Source organism: Nannobrachium achirus (genome assembly GCF_963921795.1).
Source record: "Nannobrachium achirus genome assembly, chromosome: 2".
NCBI classification, from domain to species: domain Eukaryota; kingdom Metazoa; phylum Chordata; class Actinopteri; order Myctophiformes; family Myctophidae; genus Nannobrachium; species Nannobrachium achirus.
In genome coordinates, this window is record NC_137811.1 from 36,414,399 (window position 1) to 36,434,898 (window position 20,500).

The window sequence follows — 20,500 nt, forward strand, 5'->3', positions numbered from 1 at the left end:
TACCAGTTTAAACACTGGCGGTTAATGTGAGTTGGGCCACCCTTACACATACATACACAAACAAATCGAATAAATATAGGATATATGTAAAAACAGTAATGTTCAGTTTATTTATGAATGTTTTAATGTAGGCTATATTCATGTTTTTTTTTTGTTTATAGGTGTATTATAGCCTACTATTTATTTATTCATTTATTCATTTATTTATTCTTTTATTTATTCATTTATTTATTTATTTAAGTATTATCATGTTATTATCATGTTATGTTTTTGTTTCTTTATGTTTGCGACAAAAAAATCATTCTTCCTAATCAGACAAGCCCTTTCTGTGATATATGATATCCTACTTTCGACACCGTTGTACGACGAATTGTACATCTTAACCCCGCCTCATAGCTGTGGGGGTCATCTCCTCTGAGCCAATCCCAGTCCACAACAGCAGGGGGCTGCAGTTGCCCACGCCTGGTGTCAACCGCAGCCAGAGATATAAAAGCTTTGTCCCCTGGCCTGGATTGGATAGTTAGTTGATGCTAGAAAGTGGTCGGCGGCTGGTCGCGGTGTGGAAGCAGCGTAGGTGTTTAATCTGTTCTTCTGTAACACTTTCACATCCAGAATGAGGGAAATCGTGCATATCCAAGCAGGCCAGTGCGGTAACCAAATTGGTGCCAAGGTAAGGAAAGGGCGGGTTACCTCCCGTTTATATTTAATAAATATTAACTTTTATTCCAGCTGTTGATACGCCTACGGCCAATGCATGACATGATTTGTTGCAGGAATCTCATTGAGAAGAGCATGCACATGCATCATTTGTCTTCATGCTTTATTAGGGTGGTATATTTTCCTCAGACACACTGCAACATATATTAATTTAACACAGTAGATTAAATAAACAAAACTCTTGTCGCTGTCCTGGCTGTCACTCTGTATATTTGTGTAAGCTTTTGCTCTGTGGTGATGTGTCATGTGTGGATGTGGAATAGCGGGCCAGTTGTCTGGTAGGCAAAGTAACGTTCTCTACCATAGTATCCACGGGTTTTGTTCACACTAGGTTTGACAGTAGGGAATCGGGATTCATTCAGCTGACCCCACGACGATGTCTGGAGAAACCTATAGCCTATTCTGCGCTGCCTTGGCCCCTTCTTTGTCTGCCACGGCACAGGCTGCTATTAGTGCAGTTTAGGACAATGGAGGTGCCTGTGACTGAGTTAGAATAGCCTATGCGTGCCAAGTAATTTCCCCTCACAATATTGGTGGATCAATATCCTATATCGATCACGATAATTATTCATGTAGACTGCCGATGTGCTCTATTATAGTGAGGGAGGAGCAGGGGAAGGGTGGGACACCAATTAACTACGAATATTTTCTTGGTTAAAGATGACATTTTGCAATAAAGGCCTATATCATCAATGTTTTGTTTTTCATAAAGTATGAAAACATTTCGTCACTGTCAGGCAGAAACGAAAGAAAGTTCAAGTTTCAAATGTGTATGTTTTTTTTTTATAAATTAAAGCCCTACTTCATCATACAAAGTTTTAAAATATGATAATTATTTATTTATTAGTCAGATACATGTAATAACAATAATAACAAATGGTTTCCACCCGACAACATCGATTTATAACAATACTCTTTAATAGATCTTCTTTGTCATTCCAGTCTACTAGTAGGCTAGTATGTTTTTCAGTCTGTCAGTTGCCTCAGTGAACAATATAATTACACACATAGTCTGTCATCAAGGATAATTATTTTCCCATTTCTTTTATATAGGCCTACTGTATATATATTTAGGCCTAGCTGAGCACTATCAATGGACAACATACTGTATGGATGACCTGGGTAGCCAAGCATCTTAGTCATTAGGTAACTAACCACACACATTTGCAAGGGCCTGCAATACAGGACGCATCATTATCCTGATGCTCTGCTGACAGAGATTTGTCCAGGAAAGTGGGTTCTGACTTTATAATAACCATGTCTTCTTTCCTCTCCCCACTAAACCAAATTAGGGATGGGGGGGGGGGGGGGGGGACACACAGAGGAAACAGCTGATGCACAGTGTGGGTGAAATCACTGGTCTCTGCTGCTGGGCTGACTTAATTTGCCATTACTGAAGAGAAAGAAACGCCCCAGTAGCAGAACAAAGACCATGTGAGAAAGATTTCATGTACTGCTATGTAGCCTACTACTTTTATTGTTGTAATTTCAAGGTATCTGCATTGAAAATGAGAAGAACTGGAGTAAATGAACAGTAATTCAAAATGTCTCTGTCTTGTATTGAAGATGTTTTGGGGTCTTTGTCAGTGTGTGATACAGTGTCTGTTAGAACAATACTACTGGCCCCCACCCCGCCAGGTCTCACCGACCAGTGGATATGATTGACAGGCTAGTTGCTGGACTGCTTACATTGTAGTGAATTAGGGTCAGGGTGTGGCATTGCTTCCTGCTTATTGTCCCCATTATTTCACTATGATTACTGCCCCGATGGTCATCTACACTTTTGCTGTCCATAGTTTGCCTCTGACTCTGTTGTTGTTTGTCAATTGCTATCATCTCTCTCTCTCTCACCTCCTCCCAGCTCTGTGTGTAGTTATCGCCATCAGATTAAGGTCACATCTCTCGTTTTCTCCTTAGATGGTTTTAACAAAGTGCAGTGATATGAAGTCTACAGCTGACTCCACTCTCTTAAATACTGAGCTGAAATACAGCCTGCTTATCCAGATTACTCTAAATCCCTTCCTTAATGCTGCAGTCCACAGAAAATCACAGTGCATACATATAAATGCATGCACGCATGCCTGCTGATGGCTGCCTGCACGTCAGCAGTCACACCAGATACACAAACACAAGGCGATCCAAGTGTGGTCTTTTAAAGAGCGAACACGATGTGAATACAGATCTTGAGACAATCGGCTTCTTCAGTGTTGGTGTCAATGTGACTGTGCAGTGCAAATAGAGTTCATTTTAAGCTTTGCTTCGGGTGTGATCTATAGATCCTTTGTGCTTTCTCGCTTGCCTTTTGAGCCTGAAAGAACCATTCTCCGCTGTCAACACAGCCTATGTATATGGAAATATGCAGCTGTATCGGGTTCAATGGTTAGATACAGGGGCCAGAAATATGCAGTTATTTCTCTCAGAACCCCCCCAACCCTAACCTCAACAAAAACAAAGTCACTGCAGTTTTCCTCATCTAGTCCTCCTTCCAGTAAACCACATGGCTAATGGAAAGATACTTTCTGTGTTAGTAACTGTCATGTGATTAGGGCTGTCACAATTATTACATAATCGTCTAATCGTGATTATTTGACATTGTCGCAATTATTTTGTCATAATCGTCATAATCGTGAATGTTGAAAAATGTCAAGAGATAGTGGAAATAGCCGATCTACAAGCTCACAACGCGACGTTATTTTTTAAGTAGTAAGTCGTCAAATATGTCAGTAATGTATTTGTGTGTTTAGGTTATGTATCATATCTGCCATATGCAACTTCAAAGCCTAAAAGCCAAACAGAAATGTAATTATCAACGACAAAAACACAATTAAATCGTCAATCGCCAATTATTTGAATGACATATCGTGACAGCCCTACATGTGATACCTTTCATTTTGTGCCTGTAGTTCTGGGAGGTAATCAGCGACGAGCATGGCATTGACCCTACTGGAACCTACCATGGCGACAGTGACCTGCAGCTGGACAGGATCAGTGTGTACTACAATGAAGCTACAGGTAGGTCAACACAACCTCTGACACTTGGCATTTCATATAAAAGAAAATCAAGGACATATTAAGCCTGAGTTATACTTGGTTGTACCTGTGCCTTGCACCGAAAATCCCATCTGCAAGCACTGCAACGCGTTGTGAAGTATGTATAAATCACTCATTACTGTCTACTCGAATCGGAGATGTTTGCTTGATGTCTTGTCTGCTGATGACTGCTTTCTCCCACTCTTCCTCATGGAGGAGGGAAATATGTACCCAGGGCAATCCTGGTGGATCTGGAGCCAGGGACCATGGACTCTGTTAGGTCTGGACCGTTTGGGCAGATCTTCAGACCTGACAACTTTGTATTTGGTGAGTTGAACGAAAACTAAAGGATACAGTACAGATAATAGGCATGTAACATATTTATTACTCATTATAGTGTCTACACTACAAATACAAATCATACACTATAGAGCTACACAGCGACTGCCCACATTTTGACCATGTGCTAATGCCATAAGAGAATTTCTCATTCATCTGCATTTTACTCCATAGACATTTCAGAAAATCCTGATGTCAGCCAGCCAGTGAATGTGATGAATCATGACCATAAAACATTTGATTAGGGACAAATTGGGTAAACGGAAAGGTACAAAACTGTACTGTACATTATATATTCTGTCTTTCTAGATATTACACAGTAGCGACCATAGGCGACTAAAATTGCGGATATTAGCGGTTTTGTAATGTTGTTTTAGCGGATTTCTGCAGTTAATTTTGTACCCAAATGTAAAAATAAGTTACTTGCGGTTATCGGTTATTTGCGGGCAAATTATGCATTTTTTCAAGTTAAAATCGGTTCGGTTCTACACGGCGGCAGAACCATTTTGGGCTTAATATAATAGGGTTTATAAAAGCATGATCTGACTGTCTTAGTCTTACCTTGGGCTGGTCAGGAGGAAATGGTTCAGTCACGCACAGTGAGACAAGAGTCCTGGCTGATAGAGCCTGAGGTCTGTGTTTTGTAGAGGAAAGTCAGGTACAAAATGATCCTCTCCATGATGTGATGTTTCAGGGCAAGCAGCTATATTATAATATCTACCGGTAGTCACGTCCATAGTAGTGAAGAGCTCGAACTCCATGCTTTATTGCCAGACCCATGAAATGGGTAGGCCTACATAAGCAAATGTCGGTCTGTCTGTCTGTCCTGGTTTTCTATATAAAGGGTATATATGATGATGACATGATGATGACATGCCTACAAAAGGCATGATGTCATAAATGATGATGACAGACAGGGGGTCTGGCACAACAGGTTGACCTGGTCTAGTTTTTAACAGATGTTGTTTTCAATTTCAATACTGGCGCGTGGATATGACATCACATCAGGAGGGGAGGGGGGGGGCTGCCTGGAGCTGCCAGCCTCTATCACTACCACTAGGGGGTGTTGTTGTATTCGGTCTGAGTGGATGTAAAGTTACATTACAAAAAAATAAAAAATCAAAATGGCCGCCTGGCGGCCAGGGGTTGCACGTGCACCCTAGGACACCCCTTAAAATCGCCCATGGTAGAGACACAGGGCATGACACACTGCAACAGTCATCAGGCCCAGGAATCGAACCTGCAACTTGCTGTCAGGCTGCATTAGAGCCTTAACCACTAGGCCAGTGGCCTAACAAATATGAGGGTCTCAGCTTTCCCTGGGGCCCTGGCGAGAGAGCACATTATTTACTATAGTTGACATGAATAAAGGCAACTTCTCTACTGCCACCAATGTTTACACTCCAATAATGTGGCTTTTTACATTTACAATAAAAATCATACAAAAAGTGATGGGTGGTTTTGGACTCATTTATTTATGCATTAAAGACATCTTGTTTCTCTCCTGCTCCTTTAGGCCAGAGTGGTGCTGGGAACAACTGGGCCAAGGGCCACTACACAGAAGGAGCAGAGCTGGTGGACTCTGTACTGGATGTGGTCCGCAAAGAGTCTGAGAGCTGCGATTGCCTCCAGGGCTTCCAGCTGACCCACTCTCTGGGCGGTGGTACTGGCTCTGGCATGGGAACCCTGCTCATCAGCAAGATCCGCGAGGAGTACCCAGACCGTATCATGAACACCTTCAGTGTGGTGCCCTCCCCCAAGGTCAGCCACCCATGTGATTAAAGATATGACATTTCTGCCAGTGAATTTGCTGTTATGGCTGGTAACCGATATAAACTGAAATCGATATGATCTCATTCTCTATTAAAAAAATTGTAATAATAATTTTGTCCATGCTGAAAAAGGCATAGACACTGAATTTGAAAAACAACTTGAATGTAACATGTTTTATTTAAAAATGTTCCAACTGACCGCTTTGAAAGCTTCCCCAGAAAACACTGTTAGGATCTGCACTGCAGCCTTCATCATCACAAAAGTGATAAAAATTATAATTCAACATAATTATTATAAATTAAAATATCAGCTGAAAACCGATATATTATTTTGATATCAGTTCGATTCCGATATTGCATTTTAAGGCCTTGCATGCCAGTCTCTCATGGCTCAGAGTAGAGGAGAGGTTGGCATGTAATTTAGTGAGTTTCTTTTGGAATATTTGTCATAGTAAGCAACCAGTTTGTCTGTACTCACGAATACAATATGTGAGAGATCGTCATAATCATGCTACTAGGCAGGCTACTAGGGGTGACATGGTTAAAGGAAAACCCAGAACAAATGGAGTATGCAGATCTGTAATGTATAGGGCAATTATTATATGGAACACGTTACCAAATATGATCACTGAAGCACCCAGTAAGGCTAGTTTTAAGAGACTCCTTAAAAGACATTTGACTAATTATCCTCATTTTAGTTTAAATTAATTGACCTGTAGTTGGTTTCCTTGTCTTGAATCTTTTTTTTTTTTTGTAAGACTACATGTTTTTATTGTATTGTGTTGTGTTGTGTTATGTATTGTATTATGTATTGTTATGTTTTTTGTGGACCCCAGGAAGAGTAGCTGCTACTTTGGTGGCAGCTAATGGGGATCCGTATGAATAAAATAAAAAAAATAAAAAAAAGGCCAACATCGGCCAACCCATATGATGACAGATTAATAGCCCATCTCTAATTAAATGTGATGGTTTCATGATTCTTTTTGGATGCTTTTCTTCTTTTCTTTCTTGGTTTGAATTAGTGTTCTAAGTAACTGAGAATGCTCTCTCTTTTCATGTCTGTCGCCAGGTGTCAGACACAGTGGTGGAGCCTTACAATGCTACGTTGTCAGTCCACCAGTTGGTGGAGAACACAGACGAGACCTACTGCATTGACAATGAAGCCCTCTATGACATATGTTTCCGCACACTCAAACTGACCACACCTACCTATGGAGACCTCAACCACCTGGTGTCGGCCACTATGAGCGGGGTGACCACATGCCTACGCTTCCCCGGCCAGCTCAACGCCGACCTCCGCAAACTGGCCGTCAACATGGTCCCTTTCCCTCGCCTGCACTTCTTCATGCCGGGCTTTGCTCCTTTGACCAGCAGGGGGAGCCAGCAGTACCGTGCCTTCACGGTGCCTGAGCTCACCCAGCAGGTGTTTGACGCTAAGAACATGATGGCCGCCTGCGACCCGCGCCACGGCCGCTACTTGACCGTGGCCGCCGTGTTCCGGGGACGCATGTCCATGAAGGAGGTGGACGAGCAGATGCTCAACGTCCAGAACAAGAACAGTAGCTACTTTGTAGAATGGATCCCCAACAACGTCAAAACCGCCGTCTGTGACATTCCACCCCGCGGCCTCAAGATGGCCGTCACCTTCATTGGCAACAGCACGGCCATCCAGGAGCTGTTCAAGCGCATATCCGAGCAGTTCACGGCCATGTTCCGTCGCAAGGCCTTCTTGCACTGGTATACTGGCGAGGGCATGGATGAGATGGAGTTCACAGAGGCAGAGAGCAACATGAATGACCTGGTGTCAGAGTACCAGCAGTACCAGGACGCCACCGCTGAGGAGGAGGGAGAATTTGAGGAGGAAGCTGAGGAAGACGCTTGAAGAATGCGCTGTGAAGATCAAGAGGTCCAGATGAGGCAGAATCAAAAATGGAAGAAAGTGACCAGAGTGGTGTTAGAATTGAGAAAACTCTAGACTAGAGCACATTAGGTATTATTTGTAATTGACTGAAAATAAATTGGCGATTGACAATTTCTTGTCTTTGTCCTCATTTGTTTTATGTTGATAAATGATAATGGCTTTTTGGCTAGTGCGCTTTTAGTCAGCTGCACACAAGAAGAGCATCAGCTGGCAACCATAATTTGGTGTGACCGCAGCCAATGTTTTAAAGATGATATTCATAGTCTGTTATTTGTAGAATTAAAGTACCGGCTACTGGCTGCTAAATATTCAAATGTTCTGTGCAATTAAGAACCTGTGTGGATAAGAGGATTCTGCTAAATGCCTAATTAAATGACTGAAATTGACTTAAAGGGATATTTCACACATTAGAATGTCCTTCTTATGCATGAGGGGTTGTGATTTTTCCATACTGTTTTCATATATATATTTTTTATTGTTTGTTATTTGAAAGTAAAATATCCCTTTATAGTAGAACTGGTAGAACTAAAGTTTAATTTGGCCCATCTGAGTGACCATCAAATGTATGTTGCTTATCTCCCGATTAGGGAGTCTTACTGGTATTTGTACAAAAAAGAAATATTTCAATCAGTGGCAAATTTTAATGCAAACAGGCTGAACCCAACACAGAACATTAAAAACAAATGTGGCTTATCAGTATTTTGACTCATATCATATCACATATAAATGCCTACAGTATGTTATTCAAGGTCTAACCCACCAGTGATAAAACAATCACAACCACTTGAATCCAACATTAAATTATAGCTGAGCACTGTGCAGCTGTTAAGTTGGACAGGCCAATTTGGGGAGGAGATAGGAAGAAGAGGAAGACATGAGGAAGGTCCATCTGCAGAAATGTCCAGATCAACATCATTAACCACTTAAACACTATATACTTCATTGACAATCAAGAAACCATAGATTACTTCAAACTATGAAGTCTTATAGGCAGTCACCAGGGTTGTGTGACAAATTCAGTTAAGTCAAAATTCAAAATACATTTTAATTTTAAAGGGCTGACCCCATAACATTGAGAGCATACAAATGGAACTGGTCGACCTATATGGGTCTATTTTTGTTTCCAATTGTATGCTCTACCTGTGTAAGGGTCCATTTATTTGGAACCCCTTCAAGGAACCCTGAAGGTCCATGGACCCCACTTTGAGACTGATGTAAACAACAGCAGAGATGTCAAATTATTTTTTTGAACAAGGTGATTGTCCACAAATTGTTGACAAACTGACCTTTAATAAGGGACCTTGTCTGTCCACAGAAAGATGTTTTTGTTGTTGCCTCCAGCACCTTTCTACCATGCAACTCTATGGTAAAGAGGAGTTCACTGGAGTACTACAGAAGGTTCGGTGCTACGTGTGACTGATGGGGGCGGCCGTAGCTTATTGCAGTGTTTTGCAAACTAACATTTCAAGGTCTGCCCTTAACTCTGACAGTGTACAAATGGACCCATTATGGACTGGTTTGCTTCTCGGCCCTGGGCTGTGTGTCAGTGTCCCTGAGAAAGACATTTAACCCCTAACTGCTACCCCCCAAAAAACCTAATCTTAACCATCTGAGCAGCCATCAGCTTAGTGAAGCTAGAAACTGAACTTCCCCCACGGGGATTTATATAATTAAAAAGTAATGATCAAATCATCAATCATTTCCATTCATTGTAATAGTTTACACAAAGATAAAAATAGATACAATGCTGACATTTATCATGACATCAATTGTCATTTCTTTTCATGAACAGGAGATTAATTTACCAAGACTTTTCTGTAGTTGTTTACAGTAAAACATTTCAATGCACTTTGAATTCAAGTTTTGAGAATTCAAAAGTCTGGCTGGATCATTTGTGGACATCAAAGACACACTCACACTGTAGCAAATGTGGCCTCAGTGTCAATTGATTTTAAAGACAGTTGTGCAGGGTACTGAGGGTAGATAGGTTCACACTGAAAAACAGTGATGATAATGGAATACCTGCCAGGTTGACACGTGTCACATTTTGTTTTATTTTCATGTATGGGACATAATCAAGGTCTCTTCGCTACACACTATTCCTCCAAACCCACTGTTGTTCTGCCCCGAAGTCCCTTCAGTTGTGTCTGTATTCTGTAAGAGGTGGTTGTTGAGCTGGGAGGGATCCGCCTGGAGACGAGACATTTTCCTCGCATAGTACCTCCTGGACGCTGCTCTCCAGGCCTCCCTCTGCATGGTCTGAGTGTTGTCGGGCAATTCGGATATCAGTGTCCTCCTCTGTGTATCCATGAAAGGAACCGGCAGTGGCAGCGGGCATGGAGTGCACTGAGGAATAAAGGCAGGTGGGGGTGGGGGTGGGCGTGTCTGTTGACGGGCCACTTTTCGGGCATAGTAGCGTCTGGAAGCTGCTCTCCAGGCTGCCCTCTTCTGCCTCTGGGTCTCCTCTGGCAACTCAGACATTGGCACATTCCTCTTATTGTTCCTGAGAAAAGACAGTAAGTCAATGTGTTTGTATACACCACATATAGGCCTGTCACATTAATCGTCAAGTAAAATGTCAAAATCTGGAGTGGACAGTCCTAACCAAATACATACATGTAAGCAGATCCTAAATGGTAGCAAATTCTGGCTTTGATATTGTTTAACAACCATCCCAAATAGCTTATTTTGCTATACCACTACCACTATTGCAAGCAATCAATCAACAACAATATATTGTAAAGTGAGGTCACAATTCAAGTCTAACGTGTGAACTTGAAAAGCCAGCTTACCGAAGTCGTTCCCTCTCCTTGTAGACATGATGTTTTTCAGGGTTTGCATATAGTTTCTCCCTGAATTTCTTTATCCTCTCTCTGTTTTCCAGTCTTCCTAGAGGGGGAAAAAATGGAATGGCTCACAGTACAGCATGCACTCACTCCATTGCCAAGTTTCCTTTTAACGAAGCAACTTTAACCACGCACATGAAACTGTGTTGTGTTCCTTTCTTTCATTCTCTCTTCCCTATTTTAACTCTTCCCATAACGTTACGAGCTTGCTGAAGCAGAATTACACAATTTTATATTCCATCCATCAAACATTTTTGTTTACACACGTTATATCATGTGACGCGACAATAAAGTTTGATTCATGAATACAACAATGGTGCCCTGAGCAACAGAGATGCTGAAAATTGCTGATACATAGTACATAGACTTGGAAAATCTGAGTTAGCTACTTAAACTTTAAACCACTGCCAAAAATAGACAATCTACAAGCTAGAAAGCTACAAGCGTTTGTAGATCTGATATATCTGACTAATGTCCCTCTCAGGAAAGGGATACTGAGATTCAAGTGGTAAAAAAAGAATGAGGAAATACTCAAACCCTATATTCAATTTCATCCCTAAAACCCTAATTGCCCTGTCAAAAAAAGAAGATATCTTACTTGTTATGCTGGGAATCCTGTCATTCTGATGCAAATCACCTACAGTTTCCTGTAGGTGATCGGCAGTATTGTGCTCACTCATCTCCCATTTGATTAAGACAGTGTCGATATCACACGGTTCTTCCTTTACTATTAGGCTGCTGGTGGATGTGGACAGGTCACTCTGTCCCTCTGGTACAACTGGAGCCTCCACAGAGTGAGAGACACGGGTCTGTTCGATGCTCAGGCTGTTGATAGATGAAGAGAAAGCCAGGTCATGGCTTTGAGACGAGATCTGCGAAGGGGCTCTTGCAAAAAGGCCTATTGTGAATGGAAAGGAATGGAGGGTAATTAAACCAGACCAGATGTTTTGACCAGTGAATCATATTGTTGCATACAATCTACAATAACAGTGGTTTTCATCAGGCTGTGACCCCCCAAAATAATCATATTTGAAATGGGGACCAGCTGGCTCCCATCCTAACATGGACTGAGTTGAGGCATTGAGGATAAGAACCACTCTACTATTAATGACTCAAATCTTACATGAGATGTTCATGTCGGAATCTTGTCCTCTTGTCATCTCGGTGTCAAAGTTGATTTCTCCTCCCATCTCCTCCTGAGTATCAGAGAGTTCTGCGCCGACACGGCGAGCTTCGTCTCCAAACAGTCCACAGCTGCATCCGTGTTGTCGGAGTAACTGCAACTCATGTTCAATTTCCTTCGACCTGGTTGATTGAATACTTCATTAGAAGTTTGCATAGGAATAGGTACAGGACAGGACAGGACAGTTCACTGATACAAGGTCAACTAAAAGGATAAAGACCACACGAAAGCTCAATGAAACACACAAATAAAACACATTTTTCTATGCAAAAAAATTGCATCCTAAGACAGTTGGAAAGTAAAATAAAAAATGAATGGTGTTTACAGTAAAATAGGTCAAGGGGAGGTAAGGACAGGCTTTATTTATTTATAAAAAGTATTCTGGCTGGTTGCAGCCTGTAAGCGACTTTAGAGAGCGGTTTTAAAGGAGGGTGGGGAATAGGGATTTGTACACACCTGCATTCCAGTCGTTGGATTTCCTTGTCCCTGTCGGCCACCATCCTCTGGTACTCATGCGTCCTGCCAGAGTTGACACTGTATAGCACGTTTATGATCGAATCTATGGCTATTCTGATTGCATTTTCGATCACGAGAACCTCGTCCTCGCGTAGATCCGGATGCATAGTTCTATTCCGAATAATATTCATGATAAAAACAAATAAACGTGTCGTTTACCAATGCTAGTGTAGCTAAGCAGCAGCTACAGTAATACACCACCATATAAATAATATAGTGCACCAGCTAATCTGAGTAACTCACGATGGACTCGATCAAAAAACTAAAACGCCAAATAGCTCGCTTTCGGACCGTATCACAGACACAGACACCTACAGGATTTGCTACAAAACAACAAGAAACCAGATGCACACTTCATCATAATAACACTGCTAGAGTTGCTTCATAACAACAAAGATGATACCGCTTCCTGTCTTTCTTCCTCTTTCTCATCATAACATTTGCTTCGGTGCTGTCTGTAAGACAGGGAGCCACATCGCTCTCTGGTGGTGGAAATGTATTTTGACTGCTTGCTTTGGCAATGTAAAACACACGTGTTCTCATGCCAATCAGTGGTGTGTAAGTAACTACATACATTTGATTTATTTAATACTGTACTTATTATTTTTCTACTTTACTTGAGTGTTTCCAGTTTTCAGTACTTTTACTTCTACTCCATTACATCTCAGAGGCAAATAGGTTACTTTGTAGAGCTCGACGCATTGTGAGCTTGTACGCCTTGTAGATCTGCTATTTTCAAAAGATTTCTTTACATTTGGAAACTTGAAATGGGACATTCTGCATAATCCTTTTGGACATTTTGATACAAATTGTACTTATTGTATCATACAATAAGTACATTTTGAATTCCAGACGTTTTACTTGTAACAGAGTATTTCTACATTGAAGTAAAATTTATACCTTTACTTAAGTAAAATATTTGAGTAGGCCTACTTTTTCCACCAGTGATGGCATTTGGCAATACAATTGAATTGAATTGAAAAAATGTAATTGAATTTGTGTCCTGCCAGTGCAGGTTTATTTGTTTATGTCCAACTCCTGCAGCCACGCCAAAACCCCTTGGAGCAGTATATGGGTCATTCCTTTTTTATTATGTAATACAAGTTCCGTCTATAGTAGGGAATGGTGTGCAACGTTAGAAGACGTGATACAGTTCTGATCCACACGACAGAAAGAAAAGTCAAAGATAGGCCTAAATTTAAATTCATACATAGGCCAACATGTTTTATCCTACAAATGTATATTATAATTTTCTTTTATTTTTTTGTGACACCACAAACATCAACATTTAGCAATGTGCCATCATGTGATCCTATAGAGTGATGGTTCTGTTAAATGACAAGCTCGGAGGACAAGACAACAACACGACAAGTTCTGAAGTTTAATACACACACACACACACACACACACACACACACACACACACACACTAGGCTATATACATTGGCAACTGGACAAATGATGTGACCAGAAGATATGAAAAGAACAGAATGAGTAGGAATAGAACATGCATCTCGTATCGTTGACCACAGATGTCAGTCTATCTGATGAAGTAGCTGATGGTCATGGTATCAAGTGTATCAGTATACTGTATGTGCTTACGCAGATGAGAGTGATTCGACACATGCTACTGGGTAAAGCAGATAAATGTCAGTTCTAATCATAACACTCACTGTTTTTTATCAGAAATACTGTATAGCTTAAAAAATGACACAAATGTATGCCTACCTGAAGGAATTTTGTTATACACCTGTATAATGAGATATAGTATAGTAACGTGCGGGGTGTGCGTGGTGCTTTTTAAGTCAGGACTCTAATGGTAACATCTTTGGCACTAACATTCCTTCTGCTGTTTTGCTAAGAATGCAGTAATCGGTACAGAAGCATTGTGGGCCAGCAGCAGGGAGACGACTGTTTGGGGCACTGCAGTCTGTGCTTTGGCTGGGGTCTTCCCACCCAGATTCACCCAGGCTTTGGCTGGGGTCTTCCCACCCAGATTCACCCAGGCTTTGGCTGGGGTCTTCCCACCCAGATTCACCCAGGCTTTCGCTGGGGTCCTCACACCTAGATTCACCCATGAGGCTTTGGCTGGGGTCCTCCCACCCACACCCAGATTCAGCATGACTGCTGTCCAAGACATCGTCAGCCAAAGAGGTCTCAATGGGTAACTCAGGCTCAGTGGCGGAGCAAGGGAGCTGAGTATAGGTAATCTTCCTCTCACAGTCTGCATGTAAATGAATGGAGGTCAAATCCATCCCTGGTAAGCCAACATAAGGCGTTTGGCCTGGAGTGAGTGTGACTGGTGTCATGGTGTGAAAGTCCTGCTTGTCGAGATCTTTGTTCATGGATGTTGGCACAACAAACAGAATATCAGTTGTCTCGAACTCTTCCGTCTTAAATGATGACATAACGTAGCTTGGTGATGAAAGCCATTCCTGGAAAGAGTAATTATAGCGTTCAGCTGAAGACCAGAAGGTTAAAATAAGGTACAGTAATAAAACAGCGAATTGTCATGAAATCCGGAGATTTAAAATGTACCTGTGGATTCTCCTTATATTCCTGGAATACATGTTGGAAAAAAGGGGCTGGTGATGGTATAAAGAACAGAGCTTTAATCTTCCTTCTGCAAAATAAAAGATAATTTCAAGCTTATACAATACTCTTAAGTAATTAGTATTACTTTAATACTGCACGGGAGGGGCTATTGTAAATGTAATTCTTACTAAGGGCATTTATAAAGTACAGACATGTACAGTACCTTGTTGCAGGGATGATGAATACACACAGAATCATACCAACAGCCACACATACTGATACCACAGACTTGGTGAGGAGTGAATTTGCTTGATAGGCTATATGTAAAAGAAAAATAGTAACAAGAAATAGTGAACCCTACTGTAGAAATGACAGGTATCAGGTAGATGGTATTATACAAGTCAAATAATTTGTCAAATATCAGTATGCCAGGGGTGGTAAACAAGCTATTTAATTTAATACATGTTTATTATAGTGCTAAATCACAACAAGTTTCAAGACATTTTATTTATATAACCTGTAGAGAAGAAACCGATAATTCACCCCTGGCCAAGGATTTGGGGCAGTGGCATGGAAAAAGGGGAAGGAACTTCAAGCACAACCAGTTACTAATGGTAGGCACCAGGGTGACCATCCATCTGCCACGACTGTCACTCGATAAAATTAAATGAGCACATTTTTACTATACCTTCACTGGCTTTGGTCTTCCAACATTTCAATGGACTCCATTTACTCCAGTGTCCAGCATAATCGTCACCAACAGTATGTGACTTTACTTTTATGCAATATTCTGTGTCTAGAGTAAATTGAGATGTAGCAATTGAGGTATGTTTGTTTGTTATTTCTTTGTTGACAGCAATGACCTATAGATAATCAGAGAAAAGGTTTTAGTTTTAGTTATTAAGCAAAATTGAGCTACATTATTGGTTGATTAAAAACAGATACTTAATGTTTACAATTTCTTGACAGCACAGTTTACCGGTTTGATCCAGAGTTGATATTCCAGTTTATTGTTAAGGTAGCGGTGGTTTTCATACCCATTCTTCCATGTAATATTGTAGAACTCTGGAGTGGGTTGGACCACAACATCGACTGGTGGTGTTGGCTCAACTAATAACACAATTAATAGTTGAACACATGCTATAATGTGAGTTCTTATTATGAGTTATTTTTCTCAAATTGGTAACTCATTAAAAATAACACTTTTGTGTTATCAATCCTTTTGTGAGAGTTAGGAGACATATTTACAACAACCTATGGCACAGGGCACACACCCAACTCATGTGTGGCTTATGTTGGGTGTGTGTCCTGCTCCAATTGTTTTAGTTAAGCATTGTGTTTTGGTGCAAAGCAAAGCACACGATAATCGTGTGTGTGTGTGTGTGTGTGTGTGTGTGTGTGTGTGTGTGTGTGTGTGTGTGTGTGTGTGTGTGTGTGTGTGTGTGTGTGTGTGTGTGTGTGTGTGTCGCGTGTGCGTGTAGAGTCTCCAAAGACCATTGCCACGTACTGTTCTTTGATGGGATAAAGCTGTTTGTTACATGGTGGCAGTCATCATCATCATCAGCATCACAAAGCTGTATAGTCAACTTGTCACGAGTCCTGAATGATTCCTGGGACAATGCTGACACATTCTTGGCAGCAACTGTACAGTTGTAACTGTACTCCAGCTTGACAAGGGAACAATTGAACTGAATAGTATCTCTTTGGCGGCTAAAACAAATTGCATAAGAAACGTTAATTTTCCATAATGCAGTATGTTACAGATGACACTTTGCACCAATCTTAACACTCGTCCAATTACCTTATTGTCCAGTTGAATTTCAACAAGTAATTGATCTTTGTAGCATGTCCTACTGGTTTGTCAGTGATATTCAAAACACAAGTAATCATAAACCAATAATCAGTTACACAGGCATGTCCAGCAATTCGACCTGGAGGTGGTGAAAAAGATGCCATCTTTAGAAGAGAGGTGTGACATTTTCACATATGCATGTCTAATTATGATTTGGCATTACGTTCATACAGTATAATATACTAATCAAAAAAGGCTTATATGAAGTAATAATTATATATTTCACCCAAAAACTCTATTCACAGTTAGAAATAGCTGGTTCCGCCTGGGGTACATTGAATCAAACAAATTATGAGCTTCAAACAATAACCTCAACACCCACGATGCTCAATCTTTTGGGGCTGCATTTCAAAAGGAAGCTATTTCGTTTGTGGACAGCATAACACTGACACTGCTGTCTGAATTCAGCTTGATTCATTAGACTTTTCAAATAAATACTTATTTTTCTTATAGCTTATTAGAATTCTTACAGTGTATTTATTATAGAAGTACTGTAAGCAGACATACAAGACACTAAATAAACCTAAACCTAACCCTAACCCTAATCGGAAAACTGTTACCTTATGATACTGACATACTGAAGGCTATAAGCATTGCCATAACATGACATAAAATAACACAATTAGTAATTCAGCTATAATGAACAACGTTTTCCCTCACCAGCAGCAGTAGTAGGACCAACTTGGGAGTGCAATGCTGGTTCTGGTTGGGTTGTCACTGTAGGTGGGTCAGGCTCTGCGTGAATAGAAGAACCTGTTGGTTGGGTTGTCACTGTTGCTGGGTCAGACTGAGGTTGAATAGAAGGACCTACTGTTGGTTGGGTTATCACTGTTGCTGGGTCAGGCTCAGCTTGAATAGAGGGACCTACTGTGAGTGTGAGCAGACATACTGTATAGTAAGATACAAAAATAAGCAGAATTTGAAATCTGTTACCATATACTGGCCTATATACTGTATAATGACATCTTCAGACATGACATCAAATAACACTGGTAAACTGTATTAACTATTAATTGTGCCTTACCGGCAGTGGTAGGAGGAACTCGGGTTGTCATAGCAGCTGGGTGCCCACTCAAAAGTGTCATCATAGCTCCTAGAAATATAAGCTATTAGCCTACGGTACCATAAGTATACACACATTCTTATTCCCCAGTGAATGACTTAATTATATTTCTGAACTGGAATGAAAATGCTAAATTATATTTAGTGAAGTTGTTGTTACATTTATACCACAAGAATTGAATACTATACCTCCAACATGGTATCTTTGTTTAAAAAGGATGGAGCTGCAGAGAAGAAATAGTAGCTGAGGAGGTTTCATATTTGCGTAGACATGTGGACGGAGGTTAGGAGGACGTGTTAATTCGTTGTTTTTCTGCTCCCAGAGTACAATAGGCTGAATAAACAGATCAAATGGTAAATGGTGCATTTACGGTATATAGCGCTTTATTCCAAAGTGCTTTACATAGATTGTGCATTACATTCACCCACATATTCACACACCGATGGAGGAAACCATGTAAGCCAACCAGCACATCAGGAGCAATTAGGGGTTCAGCATCTTGCTCAAGGACACTTTGACACCAACTCTGGGGGAGCCCAGGATCGAGCTGGGAACCTTGTGGTTCTCAATCGGTCCGCTCTACCAACCACTCTACCCCTGGGCCACTGCCGCCCCCAAATGCAGTACTATAAAAATCCAGATCAAACACCCATTATCCTCTGATCATATAGACACAAAAAAAGCTAAGCAACCCCAAAGTAAGTACAGTCATTTTTTTTTTTACATTGACACATTACTTCAATATTTTGTTCAATGCATAAAGTCATTATAGAGAAAATAACGTTACTCTACCTGGGAGACAAATCTTGGGCATGATGACATCTCAGTGTGTGTATGAATGAATGAATGTATGTGACAGCTGGTCGTATTTATCACTGCTGTGGTTGCATCACAGGATGTCTTTCCTCTCTCTGACTTTCCTCCCCTTTCATGTAATTCATGCATTCTGTATGGCTGGTTAAAACTACCGGTAAACGTCTTTAGATTATTTTGTGATATATCTTAGGCTTGACCTGATTGACCGCTTATCTGTTTAGCTGCTATACTGAGTCACTTTCATCTGCGTAAGCAGGCATATACAGATAAAGCAGTGATGCCACTGCTTTATCTATATGGTTAGTGTTACACATATTTTTCCCCCCTTGCATTTCTGCTTTATTTCGATAGCGACAGTGAGAGTGAGACAGGAAAGGGGGACAGAGAGCAGGGGAATGACAAACATGTCCCCAGTTCACTGAAGAAGGCATTTTGCTCTTTCCAACCTAGACATTCGACTGTTGGGTCACCCTAACCTTTTGAATTTAGAAAATGTTCACGTAATTATATGAAGCAAAAATAGGGATGCTGAGTCTTGAAAGTGGGTCTGTCTATGGGATTTCATAAATAGGCCTACATAACAAGAGCTTGTGACCCCAAGGAGGATCACATTTGCCTACAGTACCTCAGTCAGGACCAAAGTGTGGTGGAAATGTGAAAGTCTTCAGGGCAGAGAAGTGCACTTGGAAAAGTAAACTATTAAACTATCTTTGAGGTTCACTTGATCAAGTCTCCTGCAGTAACATAGGCTGCAGTAGTACAGTAGGTGCAGAGCTAACAGTAGTGGCTTAACTGAACAGTGATTTTATTTGGCAGATTCCAGATGTGAATCATAATGAGGCAAAGAAAAGTGTAGATTAGCATGGAAGCCTAAAATTGCCACACATCTGATGTGGTTTACTGATGACTGTGCATGTGCAAGCATTACTGGCATATTATCAGACTACAGAATCTTGATTATGTACCAAGCAAATTGGTGTCATCAGTTATTGAAACATGCAAGACTGTGAGACCAGAAGCCCTAAAAGTAAATTATTATCAATATTTATATACAGTAGCAAATGTCATACAGACTCAATGTTCTTAAAATAAACAAGGAATAAAAACATATACAAAAATACACAACAATAATCCCGCTCCTGTATTTAACAATGTATACAATATACTGTAATAATACCTGTATATAAAGATATATACAAACCCATGAGAGAGTAATCTCTCCCACACGCACACATAAAATAAAGCATGTAAAATAATATCCATCAACACCTTTACCAGAAATATGTTTCCTTCTATGTACAGTCTAAGAGGCATAGGTGCCGGAGGTCCTGAATGTCACCCTCACTATCGGGGACACTATTGCGATTAACTGGTCTATTTATTTATAGCACCCCATCGTTTCCCATTGTGTTGCACAATCGTTGTTGTGTATTGGAAGAATGCTTGCCTCTTGCTGCAATGACCGCTATGTTACTAACTATGTGCAGTCCCTCGCTCAACCCGATCAATAGGTGCCAGACAAGCAAATACACAACAAATCGTTGATCTGTGTATGCTGGCTGTGGGTGGGAAATAAGCTTGGGCTGCTAGAATTAGGTGCTGCAGCACAACATAATGGGGAACAAAGTTGTTCTTCCGTCAGTTAAAGTGAGAGATCGGAATCATCACATCACAGAACCAATACCCCCCCCCCCCCCCCCCCCCCCCCACCTTTTCCCTCCTGCCGGCGTGCTTGCTAAGAGGTCTGATTGGTTTATATTAGGCAGTAAGCAGTCTGACTCTGAGATGTACTGTATTCAGGAGCTACTGTGAACCACTTAAATTCTCTACTGAATCAGGGAAGTCATTCACATTACTGAGGGAATCAGGAGAACGTGAGCTGATGGCTCTTGTCAAATGGTTTTTGGAAG

At 40.9% G+C, this 20,500-nt stretch overlaps 2 protein-coding genes across 4 annotated transcripts; one reads left to right on the forward strand and one right to left on the reverse strand.

The window, feature by feature from the left end:
* Positions 1-613: 613 nt before the first annotated feature.
* LOC308309329 (tubulin beta chain) lies at positions 614-7,740 on the forward strand (the record flags this gene model as incomplete). 3 transcript variants are annotated; one of them, XM_080754878.1, is made up of 5 exons in its annotated part: positions 614-670; positions 3,621-3,729; positions 3,964-4,074; positions 5,603-5,847; positions 6,928-7,740. In XM_080754878.1, the coding sequence occupies 5 exons, from the start codon at positions 614-616 to the stop codon at positions 7,738-7,740; spliced, it is 1,335 nt and encodes a 444-aa protein (XP_080611004.1). The 3 variants fall into 3 exon arrangements, with proteins under 3 accessions (XP_080611004.1, XP_080611006.1, XP_080611005.1); XM_080754880.1 differs by having other exon boundaries at positions 5,603-5,691; positions 7,378-7,740; XM_080754879.1 differs by lacking the exon at positions 3,621-3,729 and having other exon boundaries at positions 614-650; positions 3,967-4,074.
* A 2,097-nt stretch (positions 7,741-9,837) lies between these two features.
* Positions 9,838-11,815, reverse strand: LOC308298098 (uncharacterized protein; the record flags this gene model as incomplete). The annotated part of the gene is made up of 4 exons (XM_080741655.1): positions 9,838-10,282; positions 10,572-10,668; positions 11,224-11,523; positions 11,749-11,815. The coding sequence occupies 4 exons, from the start codon at positions 11,813-11,815 to the stop codon at positions 9,838-9,840; spliced, it is 909 nt and encodes a 302-aa protein (XP_080597781.1).
* Positions 11,816-20,500: the final 8,685 nt, after the last annotated feature.